Source organism: Oncorhynchus gorbuscha, linkage group LG06 (genome assembly GCF_021184085.1).
Source record: "Oncorhynchus gorbuscha isolate QuinsamMale2020 ecotype Even-year linkage group LG06, OgorEven_v1.0, whole genome shotgun sequence".
Taxonomy (NCBI): domain Eukaryota; kingdom Metazoa; phylum Chordata; class Actinopteri; order Salmoniformes; family Salmonidae; genus Oncorhynchus; species Oncorhynchus gorbuscha.
The window spans coordinates 77,022,133-77,038,966 of record NC_060178.1 but is presented as its reverse complement, the minus strand read 5'-3'; the positions used below and the strand labels follow the sequence as shown (position 1 = coordinate 77,038,966).

Genomic DNA, 16,834 nt, shown 5'->3' with positions numbered 1-16,834 from the left:
GGCAGAACTATTTGAGTGACTTGTGAAAGTTTTGAACCTCACATTTTACCCTATCAACCTCACATTTTATCCTATCAACCTCACATTTTACCCTATCAACCTCACATTTTACCCTATCAACTTCACATTTGTAGGGTGACATTTAGAAAGCTAAAAAATATATATTTTGCCAAAACAGCGTAATTACCAAAATAAAACACTTTCAGGATTTTGATGGTGACTGCATGCGTCGCATATACACACTGTTAACTTTAAAGTTCAATCATCACTTCCTTCATACCTATTTCAGACCTTTGAGTCTATATATGGACACTGAGGTCAGGGACATAATGTCTACGACAGCCTGTGACTCGGCTAGTCCAGCAAATCTGAGCTCATGTTTTTTCTGGACAGTAAAGTCTGTCCCAAATGGCACCCTACTACCTATGTATTGCACTTCTTAAGTAGTGCACTGTGTTAGGAATCGGGGACTATTTGGAATGCAACCTCTATCACAGGCATCCGTTACAGACCTGACAGTCTGGTGTAATGTCAAACTTTGGCTGTTCATTGTCACGTTGTCACTGAGGGTGTGGGTGTGATGTCATGATATCATGGAGCAGCTGTTAATCAGTGTGATGAATGAGTTGGCGTTAAATGCAAAGGAAACATTGCATCAGCTATGGGCTGGCATTGTAGGCTACAATCCAGGAACTAAGGACATGCCTTTCTGACAAGGTCATTATAAATCTTGTAATTTAACCACAGGGGGCTGGTGAGGGGAGGACAGCTCATAATAATGGCTGGAATCGAGTGAAAGAAATGGTATCAAGCACTTGGAAACTGTGCATTTAATGTCTACTTAACCTCATGTAAATGTCATTTAACCTGATACTGCAGTGGGATAAATCAGGGTCACGCGGAGTGTTTCTTGGTAGTTTTAAACAAATCTACTTTGAAACAAAAGTATACACCTCACACACGTTATGGGCTTAAAAAAAGAAGACAACTGTACCATGTCAGATATAGAGTTCACATGTATTCTAATTTGAGTTTGCATCCCAATATTACATCACAGAAGACTGAAATAACAAAATTGTTTGACATAGAAACACCATATTTTAGGCAGCTTTTTAAAAGTAATTTGTATTAATGTATGTTTTAACATTCCACCCATGAGGTTATTTTACTGCAGGAAAGGGCTACTGTCTTTTTTTGGCATGTCTGTCATTTCAATGATCCCAACCGACAGAATTATTGAGAGTTCCCTGAGGTGTGATACCCTTTCAGGAATGCAGATGCCATTCTCCCCGCTCTGTCCCTCCCTGATGAAAAAGTATTGAGAGAGAGAGACTTCACCGTTAAAAGGTTTTAGAAAATGTTCTGAACAATGAAGATAAGTCACTGCCGTGTATAAGGCCGCACACACACACACACGCAGAGAGAGAGAGAGAGAGAGAGAGAGAGAGAGAGAGAGAGAGAGAGAGAGAGAGAGAGAGAGAGAGAGAGAGAGAGAGATCCTTCACTTGACAGCCTGTCAAAAACACTCCCGTCCAGAAATAACAGAAGCCTATTCGTTCTCTCATGCCACAGCATTTCAGAGATAAAGAAGTGGATGGACTGTATATGGGCTTGTGAAAGTGAACAAGCAATGTTCATCCATTAGTCTATGTATACTGTTGGGTTGTGTATTTCATAAAGAAGGATAAGTCCTCTGTGTCTCCATTCAAACCTGTGTAAGAACAACTACCTCTCAAAAGTCAAACATGTAAACCCTACCATCCACAAGTAAACCTTAAAATCAACTAGTCATCTTTATCTTCAGATGAAAAGACAAAGACAGCACGGAGGGTTAGACTATTAGACTCTAGAGAATACAGCCATGTCTTGTGAACTCAAAAACAGGACAATGTTTAAAACAACGGTTTCTGAGAAAGACAGACTGTGTGTGTTCCCTGGCCCACTGAATCAATTCCTAACTAACAACACTGAAACAACGCTGGACTTTGTCTCCTACTGGTCTGAGATGACTTGAATAAGTAGCCTCAGTAGCCCCAGTATCACTCAACTCAAAGGCTCCAGTGTTTGGGTCAGGACAATGACTTACCCCCAGGTTAGGTTATCAAACAGGATCAAACAGGCTTCCAAAACAATGATAGCCCTTTGACATTTATTCTACCCTATGAGATTTGTAAAGACTAGTCATGTGACCAACCATAGCTGGCCTGACTATTGGGCCTATAACTATAATTCTATCAAACTAAGTTAACAGGAGTCTGTGATAAGTGAAAAATATTATTTAGACCGCATGTTTGGATTGTGTTATAAAGCACATCCAGACACTGGCTAGAATAGCGTCGATCCCCTTCTGTAGTTCTTACAGATTTTTTGACAGCCACAGACAGAGTCGGGACTTAAACCCCTTTGCCAGCGGGTATTTGTGGTCCGCCATTGGATCGACACTGCCTAGATTACATCCATTGTTGATAGATTGTTTTATGTAATGTATTTTACTAGTTTTAGTACAACAAACCCTCACTGGAGGATCCATGCAACAAGTTGAGTCTTCATTGTTCAGGCCAACCTGTGCTACCTTCATTTTTAGCTTCTTTTCCAACTCTAATATCCGTCTTTCGACCTATTTCTGCCACACCCTGATCATTTTCACCCCCCCCCCGGTCTTGCCCATCTTCCCCATTATCCCCTGTGCATTTATACCTGTGTTCTTTGTTTGTCTGTTCCCAGTTCATTTTGTTTCGTCAAGCCTACCAGCGTTTTCACCTCTGCTCCTGTCTCTCGGTTGTTCCTGTTTCCTAGTTTCCTAGTTTCCCTGCCTGCCGTCCTGTACCTTTGCCCCACCTTTCTGGATTACTGACCTCTGCGTGACATGACCCTGAGCCTGCCTGCCGTCCTGTACCTTAGCCCCACGTATCTGGATTACTGACCTCTGCGTGACATGACCCTGAGCCTGCCTGCCGTCCTGTACCTTAGCCCCACGTATCTGGATTACTGACCTCTGCCTGCCCTTGACCTGTCTTTTGCCTGCCCCTCTGCGATTAATAAACTGTTGTTACTTCGGCGTTGTCTGCATCTGGGTCGTACCTGAAACATGATAATACGAACTGGCCATGTCTGACCCAGCAGATTCAGACCAGCTGCGCAACATCCTCTCCTCCCAAGGAGCCACCATTAGTAGGCACGAGGAATTGCTTCGTGGCCTTATGGAGGGGGTGCAAACCTTGGCCGAACGCCATGACCAAGTGTTGGACATCTCGCTGGAGCAATTCCATGGGTTGGCTGGGAGGCAGCCTACTATAATGGGAACCTCACAGCCCCTCAGTAACTCAGCAGTTAGCAGCGCCGCCTCACCGGTCACTCAGCCTTCCCCGGAGCCGCAATTACGTCCCCCGAAACATTTTAATGGAGAGCCAGGCACCTATCGGGCATTTCTATCTGTGTGCCCATTTCTTCAAGCTTCAGCCCTCCTCCTTCCCCTCAGACTCCTCTAAAATAGCGTACCTAATCACGCTGATGTCCGGGAGGGCGCTCGCCTGGGCTACAGCTGTATGGGAGCAACAGCTGGCCACATGCGTCAGTCTGTGTGAGTTCATGGGAGAATTAAAGAAGGTGTTTGATGCCCCATTCTCCGGGAGAGAGGCTGCCTGGAAGCTACTCCAGCTTCGGCAGGATTTCCACAGTGTGGCAGAGTATGCAGTGGATTTCCGCACGTTGGCAGCTGAGTGCCTGGAACCAGGAAGCGCTGTTGGACATGTTCCTACACTGAGTCTTGGAGGAGGTCAAGGATGAGCTTGCAGCCCGGGAATTACCGATAAATCTCGATTCTCTCATCGCCTTTACCATCAGGATCGATGGGCGGCTACGGGAACGATGGAGGGAGAGAAGATTTGATTTCGCTCGCCCGTCGAAGGATTCCACCTCACCTCCGATGGCACCATTGCTGAGAGAACCTGAGGCTACCCGATGTTCACCAAGAGTCGCCGAAGACGTCTGAGTCACCGTTTCCCGAGCCTATGCAAATAGGCAGAGCTCGGTATGTCTCCAGCGGAATGGCTATACAGGCTCAACACGAAGAGCTGCCTGTATTGCGGGACTCGTAGTCATTTTGTGTCCCCATTTTGTGGTCCTTCTGTAGCTCAGTTGGTAGAGCATGGCGCTTGTAATGCCAGGGTAGTGGGTTCGATCCCCGGGACCACCCATACGTAGAATGTATGCACACATGACTGTAAGTCGCTTTGGATAAAAGCGTCTGCTAAATGGCATATATTATTATATATTATAAAAAACCAGGCTCGCCGGTAGGAGCGAGTACTCTGGTGGGCTTTTCTGCTTCCCTTACTTACACTCCATTTCATGCCATTCTGCTTTGGGGAAACAAGTCGAAATCTCTCCGGGTCCTCATTGACTCTGGACACTACCCTGGCTTTTTGGACGCTACCTTGGCTTCCGAGCTGGATATCCCCACTCAGCCCCTCTCCATTCCCATTGACGTTAGAGCGCTGGACTCTATAGTCCGGGTCACACACAATACTACTCCCATCAACCTACGGGTGTCAGGGAACCACAGCGAGACTATTCCATTTCTGCTCATTAAGTCTCCTCAGATTCTTGTGGTATTGGGATTCTCCTGGATCCAGTGACATAATCCTCTCATTAACTGGTCTACTGGTGCCATCATGGGCTGGAGCCCGTTCTGCCACGCCCATTGCCTGAAGTCAGCGCAACCTGCCCTGGGACGTCTTCCTGTGGGCTCGGACGTTACCCCGGACCTCTCCGCCATTCCCGCGGAGTATCAGGACCTTTGGGAGGTGTTCAACAAGGCCCGAGCCACTTCACTTCCGCCGCACCGACCATATGACTGCAGGATTGACCTTCTCCCTAGCACCACTCTGCCCCGAGGATGACTGTACTCGCTGTTGGGACCGGAGACCAAGGTTATGGAGACCTAGATTGGGGACTCCCTAGCTGCTGGATTTATCCGTCCTTCTTCCTTTCTCGCTGGCGCAGGGTTCTTCTTTGTGGAGAAGGACAAGACCCTGTGCCCGTGCATCGACTACCAGGGACTCAATGACATAAGGGTGAAGAACCGCTACCCGCTACCACTCATCATTTCGGCCTTAGAGCCGCTCCAGTGGGCCACCGTGTTTTCCAAGCTGGACCTACAGAACGCCTATCATCTGGTGCGGATACAGGAGGGGGATGAGTGGAAGACCGCCTTCAACACATCCAGTGGCCACTACAAGTATTTGGTCATTCCATTTGGCCTTACCAACACCCCTGCTGTGTTTCAGGCTCTGGTAAATTATGTTCTTCTCTACATGTTGAACCGGTTCATCTTTGTCTACATTGATGAGATCGTCCTCTTCTCCCGCTTCCCCCAAGAACATGTGCTCCACGTCCGACAGGTTCTTCAATGCCTCCTGGAGAATCAGCTGTTTGTAATGGCAGAGAAGTGCGAGTTCCATCGCTCCACCATTCCCTTTTTGGGGTACATCATCTCTGCTGGGAGTGTCCAGATGGATCCCGGGAAGGTGAGAGCGGTGGTGTATTGGCCCCAGCCTACGTCCAGGGTGCAGCTGCAACGTTTCCTGGGGTTCTCCCACTTCTATCACCGCTTTATCCAGGGTAACACCACCCTAGCTTCCCCACTGTCAGTACTCACCTCTTCCAAGGTTCTGTTCATGTGGTCCCCTGCTGCTGACCAGGCATTCCGGGACCTCAAACACTGCTTCACCACTGCTCCCATCTTAGTTCATCCTCACCCTTCCCGTCAGTTCCTGGTGGAGGCCGATGTTTCTGATGTAGGAGTGGGGGTGGTCCTGTTCCAGTGTTCTGACCTGGATCTTAAGCTACATCCCTGTGCCTTCTTCTCCCACCACCTCAATGCCATGGAGAAGAACTATGCTGTGGGGAATCGGGAGCTTCTCGATGGTGTTGGAGGAATGGAGTCACTGGCTAGAGTGGGCGGAACATCCACTCATTGTTTGGACCGACCACAAAAACCGGGGGTATCACCACACCGCCAAGCACCTCAACTCCAGGCAAGCTAGATGGACCCTGCTGTTCACACTGTTCAACTTCTCCCTCTCATACCGGCCGAGATCCAAGAATGTCAAGCCAGATTCAGTGTCTTGCCGCCCTAACCCCACTGCTATTACCCTGGAGCCCGAGGCCATCCTTCCCACCTCATGCCTGGCGACGGCACTCAGCTGGGGTGTAGGGAAGCAGGTCCGGGAGGCTCAGCATTCCCAGCCGAACCCCGGGGGGTTCTACTTCTCCAGACTTGCCTGCCACCGGGGCCCCCATTGGACCCTGGCTTTTGTGTGACAATGCTTTTGGTGGCCTACCATGGTCCCTGACGTCTCTGCATTTGTCGCTGCTTGCACAGTTTGTGCACAAAATAAGACTCCTCGGCAAGCTCCAGCTGGTCTCCAACCTCTGCCTGTCCCTCACCGTCCCTGGTCTCACATCTCCCTGGACTTTGTCATGGGTCTTCCCCCATCTGATGGAACACAGCCATCCTGACTGTGGTGGATTGGTTTTCCAAAGCCGCCCACTTCATTCCTCTCCACAAATTACCCTCTGCCAAATAGACGGCCCCTCTCATGGAGCAGCACGTCTTCCAGATCCATGGACTACCAGTTGACATGGTTTTTGACCGGGGTCCTCAGTTCTTGTCCCGGCTCCGGAAGGCGTTCTGCACCCTCATTTGGTCATCGGCCAGCTTGTCCTCCGGGTTCCACCCCCAGTCCAACAGCCAGTCGGAGCGAGCCAACTATGACCTAGAGACTACTCTGCACTGCCTTGTCTCTGCCAACCCCACCACCTAGAACCAGCAGATTGTGTGGGTCGAATACACCCGCAACAACCTTCCCTGCTCTGCCACGGGCCTATCACCTTTTGAGTGTTCCCTCGGGTATCAGCCCCCGCTGATAAAAGAAGAGGTCGGCATACCTTCTGCCCAGATGTTTGTTTGCCGCTGTCGTCGTACCTGGAGGAGAGCCCAAGACCACCTCCAGTTATCAACGACAAGCGGGTCGCCACCAGACCCCGGCTCCCTGGTATCATCTCGGGCAGAAGGTATGGCTGTCCACCCGGGATCTGCCCCTCCAGGTGGTATCCCTGGAATTTTCCCCCCGGTTTATCAGCCCGTTTCCCATCTCCAAAATCATTAGCCCCTCTGCTGTTCGTCTTTTGTTGCCCCGTACCTTTCATATATATCCTACCTTTCATGTGTCCAGAGTTAAACAACCCATGTCTCACAGCCCTTTGTCTCCTGTTTCCAGTGCTGGGTCCCCACCAGGGACATTCTGGACCTAGGCCTCATCGCGGATTTCCAATGCCAACACCCCGGTTAATCAGGTATGCGCCCAGGTAGGACACCAGTTGGCACCCCTAGAGAGGGTGGCGGCGGGGTACTGTCACACCCTGATCTGGGGGGGGTGGGTACTGTCACACCCTGATCTGTTTCACCTGTCTTTGTGATTGTCTCCACCCCCTCCAGGTGTCGCCCATCTTCCCCATTGTCCCCAGTGTATTTATTCCTTTGTTCTCTGTTTGACTGTTGCCAGTTTGTTTTGTTTCGTCAAGCCTACCAGCGGTTTTCCCATCTGCTCCTGTCTTGATTGTTCCGGTTTCCTAGTTTCCCTGGTGTTGACCATTCTGCCTACCCTGACCCTGAGCCTGCCTGCCATCCTGTACCTTTGCCCCACCTATCTGGATTACTGACCTCTGCGTACCCATGGCCCATCTTTTGCCTGCCCCTGTTCGATTAATAAACTGTTGTTACTTCGATATTGTCTGCATCTGGCTCTAACCTGAAACGTGATAATTTCTGGGATTTGCTTTTTATTAATTTGACTGTGAGACATGAGACATCCTTTAACAAGTGCTGTTAGTATGACCGTATGCCTGCTTTCTTTGATTTACAGGGTATACTGTGCATGACTAGGCAGAAATGTGGAGTCCTGGGGATCATACAAGAGGATTATGCTGCTAATACTATATTAGCAAGAACATAACCCTACACTTTCTATGTACCGATGGAATTCCTTTACGTTTTGAACATCTGGTCACATAGTCACAAAGAGTCTCATATTAGAAGTGCTGATGTAGGATCAGTTTAGCCTTTTTAGATCATAATGAATAAAGATTACATGGACAGGGGGAATCTGATCCTAGATCAGCATTGCTTAGACGCTTTATGAACGCTGGCTCTGACCCTTAGTGACGTCTTAATACTTGCATTCCCAAACCCTTTGTTATTTCTATCCATCATCATCAGTGTCATCTTTGCCTTGAGGAAGAAACGCCCTGGTGAAATGAGACCCAAATCCTCCTGACCGAGTTTCATTAAACATTCACTTGAATTTGCAATGTCCCCTGAGCTAACATTCCATTCCATTGCTAGGCTGGCTAGACTCCCCTGGGCTAGACTGACATACCCAGTATTATTTAATGAAGTTGCTCAGTTGTGCACTGGGGCCTCCCACTCCTCCTTCTTTTCTGGTTAGGGACAGTTTGCGCTGTTCTGCGAAGGGAGTAGTACACAGCGTTGCACATGATCTTCAGTCTCTTGGCAATTTCTCGCATGGAATAGCCTTCATTTCTCAGAAGAATAGACTGACGAGTTTCAGAAGAAAGTGCTTTGTTTCTGGTCATTTTGAGCCTGCAATCGAACCCACAAATGCTGATGCTCCAGATACTTAACTAGTCTAAATAAGGCCAGTTTTATTGTTTCTTTAATTAGCACAACAGTTTTCAGCTCTGCTAACATAATTTAAAAAGGTTTTTCTGGGGGCCTTCCGGGTTGTGCAGTGGTTAAGGGTGCTGTACTGCAACGCCAGCTGTGCCATCAGAGTCCCTGGGTTCGCGCCCAGGCTCTGTCGTAACCGACCGGGAGGTCCATGGGGCGACCCACAATTAGCCTAGCGTCGTCCGGGTTAGGGAGGGCTTGGTCAGTAGGGGTGTCCTTGTCTCATCGCGTACCAGCGACTCCTGTGGCAGGCCAGGCGCAGTGCGTGCTAACCAAGGTTGCCAGGTGCACGGCGTACCCTCCGACACATGGGTGCGGCTGGCTTCTGGGTTGGATACCATTAAGAAGCAGTTGAGTTGTGTATCGGAGGATGCATGACTTTCAACCTTCGTCTCTCCCGAGCCCTTACGGGAGTTGTAGTGATGAGACAAGATAGTAGCTACTACAACAATTGGATACCATGAAATTGGGGAGAAAAAGGGGTAAAAATTCACCAAAAAAAGGGGGGTTTCTAATGATCAATTAGCCTTTTAAAATGATACACTTGGATTAGCTAACACAACGTGCTATTGGAACACAGGAGTTGCTGAAAATGGGAATCTGCACGCCTATGCAGATATTCCAATAGAAATCAGACGTTTGCAGCATTAACAATGTCTACAATGTATTTCTGATCATTTTGATGTTATTTTAATGGACAAAAAATGTGCTTTTCTTTCAAAAACAAGGACATTTCTAAGTGACCTTTTGAACAGTAGTGTATACTGTGTATATGGTGGATTGGAAGTGATGCAGACAATAATATTGATGGAAGATCCAATCTAAGTGCAATATTTAAAAAAATAATAATAATAACAATAAAAAAGTAATCTTTAGCCATTGTATATTTTTTCAATTTATCAGGGGGCGCTGCATCACCCTTAGCACCCCTTCTCCCACGGCAATGTCTGCAACATGGGTGTGCAGTCAGATATACAAGCCCTAGATTCTGAACTTGAACGATACAGCTCAGGGAGCTTGAAAATTCCCTAAGTTATCTGAGCAGGACAATGAAAGGTGAAATGACATTGACATTGCGTTCCAAATGTCACCCTATTCCCTATGTAGTGCACTTCTTTTTTTGTAGTGCCCTATATAATGAATAGGGTGCCATTTGGGACATTACCACAGTGAAAGGATCAGGGTCACGATGCCTGGTGAGGGGTTGGAGTGGACAAAGGATGAGTGTCAGGTTATTGTGAAGCCACGATTTGGTTCACGGACCAGCTATAATCAAAGGGACCCACAAAGACATAGCTGCTAAACAGTTTCATTCTTGAGATGATTGGAATTTCTGGGCCACTGCTATAGTACTAGTGATCTGGCTTCTACTGCAGTAGCACTACAGCAATTTAATTTTGAGTTGATACAGTACATGGGTCTATAAACAATGACCCAGTAGTGCAACTCACTTAACTGACAACACCCCTTATGTGCAGCAACAGGAAATGTGAATTATTATGTGGATTATAATTCATGAACATTTTTGTAGGGGTTGACACATTTTTCGTGAGGGAAAATCAAGTCTGAAATTTCTAAGGGGAAATTACACACCCCAGACGCCTTTGAAAACCTCAAATACACTACAAGTTTTACATTTCCTGCATTGCATGAAAGTTATCCTGCAACAGGGTGATCCAATTAAGATCCTACATCTGTAGTTGTGATACAGTTTATGCTCAAATAGCTCGTAAGATTTAGGGAATTTTCTAGCTCTATGAGCTAAATCGTTTAAGTTCAGAATCTTGAGTTTGTATATATGACTCCACCCTCATCTCACAGTAAGGGTGCTGAGGGTGCTGCAGCAGCCCCTGATAAATAAAAATGAAAAATAGAGTACCATTCAGAAGTTTGTGCACAAAATGTCCAGTTCAAAAGTTGAGCAAAATTTTGAGATAAATACTTTTTTGTGCGTATGGACAATTTCGGGAAATATGGGACCAACACTTTACATGTTGTGTATATATTTTTATTCTGTGTATATATTACTTTATACAGTATATATATATTTTTTTTCTTTACGAAATTATATGAATCCTTATGGGGGTCAGTGGCCTGCCATACTCCCTCTGTCCCCATGCAACCCCTTCCCTCTCTCCCATCCTCTTGGGTAGGATAGCACAACCCTTCGATGTCTCTCTCCCTCCCTTTGTTCTGGGGTAAGATAGCACACTTCTTCCCTCACTCTTTCTCTTTTTCATTATCTTTCTCTCCCTCCTCCTTTCTCTCTCTGTAGACAGGATATTACGGCCACAGGGCCTCCCTTTACCTCAGCATGGTTGCCAGCCGACAGGGTCTTGTTACAGCGTTCGCATTTCAGGCAGAACCGGTGCCAGTTTTTCCCCAGCGAGCTCACCTTCTCAGCTGCAGGACAGAGAGAGAGAGAGTTTGTTTACAAAGACTCAAATGACAACAAAACATAAACAATGGCGCAGGCATAATACAGTCTTAGAATGTGGGTTATCAGTTGGGTTATGAATACCTTAAAATTTGGGTAGGACAGTTGAACTAAGCTCATTAAGCATTTATAGGTTTTATCCTTCAAAAACATTGTTTGCAAATTATTTGTCTATTGCTGTTAGCTGTAATTATATCTCATTTTTGGGACATTATACAGAGGATCTCCTCTATGCTGTTTCACAAGGTAGCAACACAGACGTTGTACTCTCCCCTCCCTGAAATGTTATTGAGCATTCGTCCTATTATGGGTCACCACACTCCAGGATAAGGGTTCAATGTGCAGCCAATAAACATATAGTAAAAGGTGCATTTCAGCTCAGTTTGACTTCAAGTTCAAAACCGTATCTTACAATATTTTCCATATTTTGCCATCAAACAAATGTCTGGAAGAGACATAATTATCAAGTTCCAACAAGTGGTTTAACTGATGTAACCAAAGTAACCTTGCCCATATGCTATGTTAAAGTAAATGAACATGTCAAGTATGAATTAATCCTAGTTAAATGTTTAGGGATAATCAGCCAACATTCCAGAGGTGCTGGGAAAGAAGGTATATGCAACTTTCACCAAACTTCATCTTTCCCATGTGAAAATAGTCCCGGCAGTGAAGATGCTGAAAGACCCATAGCCTGCATTTAAAAAGGTAACATTAATCATAATTATAATTATATATTTATTTTTCTGCATAATAATAAATGATCTTCTAATGATAATAAAGACTTCCCGGTTCTGTGCGAGAAGCGACTTGTCAGTAGGCTAAACGAATACGATGTCACCAGCAGGGACAACTTGGAGTTCATGCAGCGGCAGTCCCCCATCACTCCACAGGTCTCCTCTTAAAAAGGCATTTGCAAGACCTACAGAGTTTGGATTCTACCCTGGCCGTGAACCCACTCTCCGAGGGGTGTCTCGGGAGAGTTAGGATATGCAAGAAATACTTTTCCATTTCACAAATGCGTATTAATACACACGCGTACATGTGTGAAATAGGGCAAATATAAGCATCCACCAAGTTATTATTTTATTGTTATATTGTATTATATTCTATTGCATTGCATTAATTAGTATTATTTTCTGTTCTATTCATATGTGCACACAATTGTCACTACAATAACCATTTTAATTTTCAGCGTCCACCAAATTATTATTTTAATTATTATATTGTATTCTATTGTATTGTATTTTATTATATTATTATTTTTTTTATTTTTTTTATTATATTATGTTATAATTGTCACCACAATAACCATTTACATTTTCAGTGTCCGTTAATTTTCCTTTAGTTAGGCCTATGCTAAATCATTATAATTATTAATCAAAATAAACAATCCAAGTTCTTTGATCATCTTCAATATTTACATTCCTTGGCATTTGCTGTGGCTAGAGGTTTACAAAAATGATTCCTTACCAAAAAACACATCATTTGTGCATCTGGGGCACCTCGACGTCATTCTTCAGCAATTCTTTGTCCAGCTGATCAACCCGAACTTCAAATTGCCTTCAAATTCTATCTGTGGCGCTGGCAGAACGATGCAGTGCCGATCGCATTCAACTGTGACGTCGGCACTCCGCCTCCGAAAGGGAGGTGTGGAGTTGAGTGAAGTTGCTCCTAGATGCTGATCTTGGGTCAGTTTTGAATTTTCCCAAATTATTGTTAATGTTCAGATTGCGGGGGGAGCTGATCCAAGTTCTGTACATAGGGGAAACTTCACCCCCGAGCAATGGGAGCTATAGTCTATCGTGCCATCTCATTGAACACACCCACTCTTTATTTAGGAAAGCTATGGTACCCTGCAATATGAAAGGGATAGTTCACCCAAATTACAAAATTAAACATTGGTTTCCTTACCTTGTAAGCAGTCAATGTATGACAGCAATCCATGCTTTGGTTTAGTTTCCCTGGCAGTGTTACCACATGCAAATATTTGAGCATTTCTGGTTCAAATTCCATTCAAGTCACGGGATCAATATTAGCACATCATGTTCAAACATCTATTTTTGTTTTTATATTGAACTTTTATTAAACTAGGCAAGTCAGTTAAGGACAAATTCTTATTTACAATGACGTCCTACCCAGGCCAAACCTGGATGACTCTGGGCCAATTGTGCGCCGCCCTATGGGACTCCCAATCACGGCCGGATGTGATACAACCTGGATTCAAACCAGGGGCTGCAGTGACGCCTCTTGCACTGAGATGCAGTGCCTTAGACCGCTGCACCACCCGGGAGCCATATAAGTCACTTAATTGAGTTCCACAACCAATTGTAGATACTTTCAGATGATTTGGACATGATGCTTGAAAAATGCTAATATCCATCCCATGACTTGAGTGGGATTTGTGCCACAAATGCTAAAACCTAAGCATGTGGTAACACTGCCGGGGAAACTAAACCAAAGCATGGATTGCTGTCATTCATGCCTTGTCCACAGACTGCTTATAATAGGGTAAGGAAACCAATGTGTCATTTTGTAATTTGGTTGAACTATCTCTTGAACCTTGGCCTGAGGCAGCCCTCACTAGGGTCCGGTTACCCAAAAGCATCTTAAGGCTAAATTCATCATCAGGATTAAGGTGCTTTTGGGAAAGGGCCCAGACTGGTTGTTTCCATAAACAATGCATTTTGGCCTACATGAGAAACATGTTTCCACCAGGGAACGTGTAAAGTCATATCCTTTTTATAACAACAATCAGAAACTAAGAATAAGCTACAGGTGTCAGGTGAGACGAAACATGTTGCTATCCACTTTACCTAGAGTAGAGAAGACATCGTATCAGCATAATCTTCTGTAGCTCAGTTGGTAGAGCATGGCGCTTGTAACGCCAGGGTAGTGGGTTTGATTCCCGGGACCACCCATACGTAGAATTTATGCACACATGACTGTAAGTCGCTTTGGATAAAAGTGTCTGCTAAATGGCATATGTTGTTATTATTATTATTATTATTAATCTCTCACAGAGGAACACAATTCAAGATAGACAACTGTAATGGAAATTTTACTCCAAGCAGTTTTGAGAGAAGGCCCCTACTTCTTATGTGGCTCTCTATCCCCACTCAGTGGACAAAGCTATCACAACACCCAAAGGCAGTGTAGAATTGATAAGATCATAGAATACTTTGTAAAGAAATTATTGGCATCAAATCATGTTTATAAGGGTAGCCTAATGATGATATACAGTGGGGCAAAAAAGTATTTAGTCAGCAACCAATTGTGCATGTTCTCCCACTTAAAAAGATGAGGCCTGTAATTTTCATCATAAGTACACTTCAACTATGACAGACAAAATGAGAAAAGAAAATCCAGAAAATCACATTGTAGGATTTTTAATGAATTTATTTGCAAATTATGGTGGAAAATATGTATTTGGTCAATAACAAATAAGCAAGATTTCTGGCAGCAGCAGCCACTCAATGTTAGGGATGGCTGTTTAACAGTCTGATGGCCTTGAGATAGAAGCTGTTTTTCAGTCTCTCGGTCCCAGCTTTAATGCATCTGTTCTGACCTCGCCTTCTGGATGATAGTGGGGTGAACAGGCAGTGGCTCGGGTGGTTGTTGTCCTTGATGATCTTTTTGGCCTTCCTGTGACATCGGGTGGTGTAGGTGGCCTGGAGAGCAGGTAGTTTGCCCCGGTGATGGGTTGTGCAGACCTCACTACCTTCTGGAGAGCCTTGCGGTTATTTGGCGGAGCAGTTGCCCTACCAGGCGCTGATACAGCCCGACAGGATGCTCTCGATTGTGCATCTGTAAAAGTTTGTGAGTGTTTTTGGTGACAAGCCGAATTTCTTCAGCCTCCTGAGGTTTATTCGTTGTCATTACTAGTTCTCTTACAGACTCTGTGGCTTTCCTCTCTTATGAAACATATTTAGGCATATCGATATAAAAATATGAAAAGTACATCAAACGGGTCTGCATTTTATTTGATAGGCACTGAATTCATCCAATCATGTCCAATCAGCAACCATGGAAAATGTGGGCGGAGATTTCCTGAATCCTGAGCGTTCAACAATATTCCAAGGTAGTGGTGTTCACTCTCGGTCTATAGGCAAATCGGAGGATATAGCCCGAGGTATTTCTTTGTTTCATAATGCATGTGAGTAACAGGGTTGTTGCTTTCAGTTTTAGCCCATGAGTGAGTATTATGCTCAGTAATCAGCCTAATTTGTGCCATAGTCGGGCTCGCTAATATAGGCATTGCTACAGCGTAAACAGTGTAAAACGGTGTGAAGTTCTGAAATCGGTTCATTTCGAATACATCGCCGTGCACTGCACACGCGAACACAGATGTTGGCTTGTTATACCCTGTTCCTGGAATACAGTCATTAGTAGGGTCTCGTCTTTGACACACTAGCCTATTGTTTCCAATAGCGATTGTGGTATGCAGCGAATATAAACGTGGTCCCTCACTCACCTCTGGCACAAATTGAGGTGGATGTTTCGTTTGACTCTTAAAGCTAGAATCCTTAGTTGCTACATCCCATTTTTTGTCTACCCATAGATTCTTGAAGAATATAATTTAGTTATGCTTCATGAGCTTAGTTCAACTGTTGTACGCCATCAGAACCCCAAATATAAGCTTGCTCTACCCCAATGTTTGTAAATGGAAGCAAACGCTGTATAGCTTCAAAATATGGTTAAACATTTTGATATTAGTTAGTATTTGCATCCATAGCTCATTAAAAACAGACGGCGTCGAGCTTTGTTTCAATTAAGGACTAGCTTTAAAGGCACAATCTGTTAGGTGTCTACTAATTTCAAGTAATGAATTAAATATATATATACACATCTCCTGTTTTGAAAATTATGACAGCTTAAATACAACTGACCTATAAAATACTTTTAAATAGCCTGTATTACCTGTATAACTAGAAACCAAAGGTCCTATAATTAGCGTACACCATTGTTTTTCCCCCATAGGAGACTGCAAAAAGTATCCATCAAATGAATATAATAAATAGGCTACCATATACGTTTAACATGTTGGAGAGAAAAGTAAGGAATGTGATGTTGCTCTCATGGAATCAGAATGGTCCTCTACTTGTTGTTAGTGAGGGAGAAATGTGACCTATAAAGTGGCTGAAAGATCTAATGACTCTCACTCACTCTTCCCCATGATTCCTCCAGTCTTGGTACTGATGGCCAAACAGAGCTCAAACCTTGCGGCGTTGCCGAGAGCGGAGGTCTGTGCCTACTGGGTGCTCTCTTTTGGCTCCCATCTCTACTCATTCTATCAACTGCACATATTCTCCAAAGGTAAATGTACCTGTCTTAAGATAAAAAGGTCTATCAATTGGGTCATTGTTTACATTTTTTCCCACACTGAATTAGTTAAGTCTGCTGTATGCAAGATACCTGACTTCCCACCCTTTGTGGCCTTGTATTAGGCTACTTACTGTAAGTGGAGACCTTGGCTGTGATATTCAGTTTTTGCCACTAGGTGGGACTGTGGCACTGTTACCCCTTGCAGAAGGGTGAGCTGTCAGGTAAATCTGTGATGATGACAACTCACTCCCTTTCCGTTCTTACCATTGACTCCCTCTCAGAGATCTGAAAGGTTCCCAAACTCTATCCTGGATACTCCAAGA

General features: G+C 44.9%; 2 protein-coding genes across 7 annotated transcripts in view; one reads left to right on the top strand and one right to left on the bottom strand.

The window, feature by feature from the left end:
- LOC124038353 (cysteine-rich protein 2-like) overlaps positions 1 to 12,816 on the bottom strand; it is a 28,329-nt gene extending 15,513 nt beyond the window's left edge. For both annotated transcript variants that reach the window (XM_046354135.1, XM_046354136.1), the window contains exons 1-2: positions 12,660 to 12,816; positions 11,061 to 11,155 (exon numbers count right to left, since the gene is read on the bottom strand). In XM_046354135.1, coding sequence (XP_046210091.1) covers positions 11,061 to 11,155; positions 12,660 to 12,702 — 138 coding nt within the window. In that variant the 5' untranslated portion in view covers positions 12,703 to 12,816. The remainder of the gene's footprint in view (positions 1 to 11,060; positions 11,156 to 12,659) is intronic.
- A 2,397-nt stretch (positions 12,817 to 15,213) lies between these two features.
- The window catches only part of hhat (hedgehog acyltransferase), a 98,283-nt gene continuing 96,662 nt past the window's right edge, over positions 15,214 to 16,834 (top strand). For 3 of the 5 annotated variants that reach the window (XM_046354132.1, XM_046354129.1, XM_046354134.1), the window contains exons 1-2: positions 15,214 to 15,342; positions 16,374 to 16,502. In XM_046354132.1, coding sequence (XP_046210088.1) covers positions 16,385 to 16,502 — 118 coding nt within the window. In that variant the 5' untranslated portion in view covers positions 15,214 to 15,342; positions 16,374 to 16,384. The remainder of the gene's footprint in view (positions 15,343 to 16,373; positions 16,503 to 16,834) is intronic. The other 2 variants (XM_046354131.1, XM_046354130.1) reach the window with 2 other exon arrangements.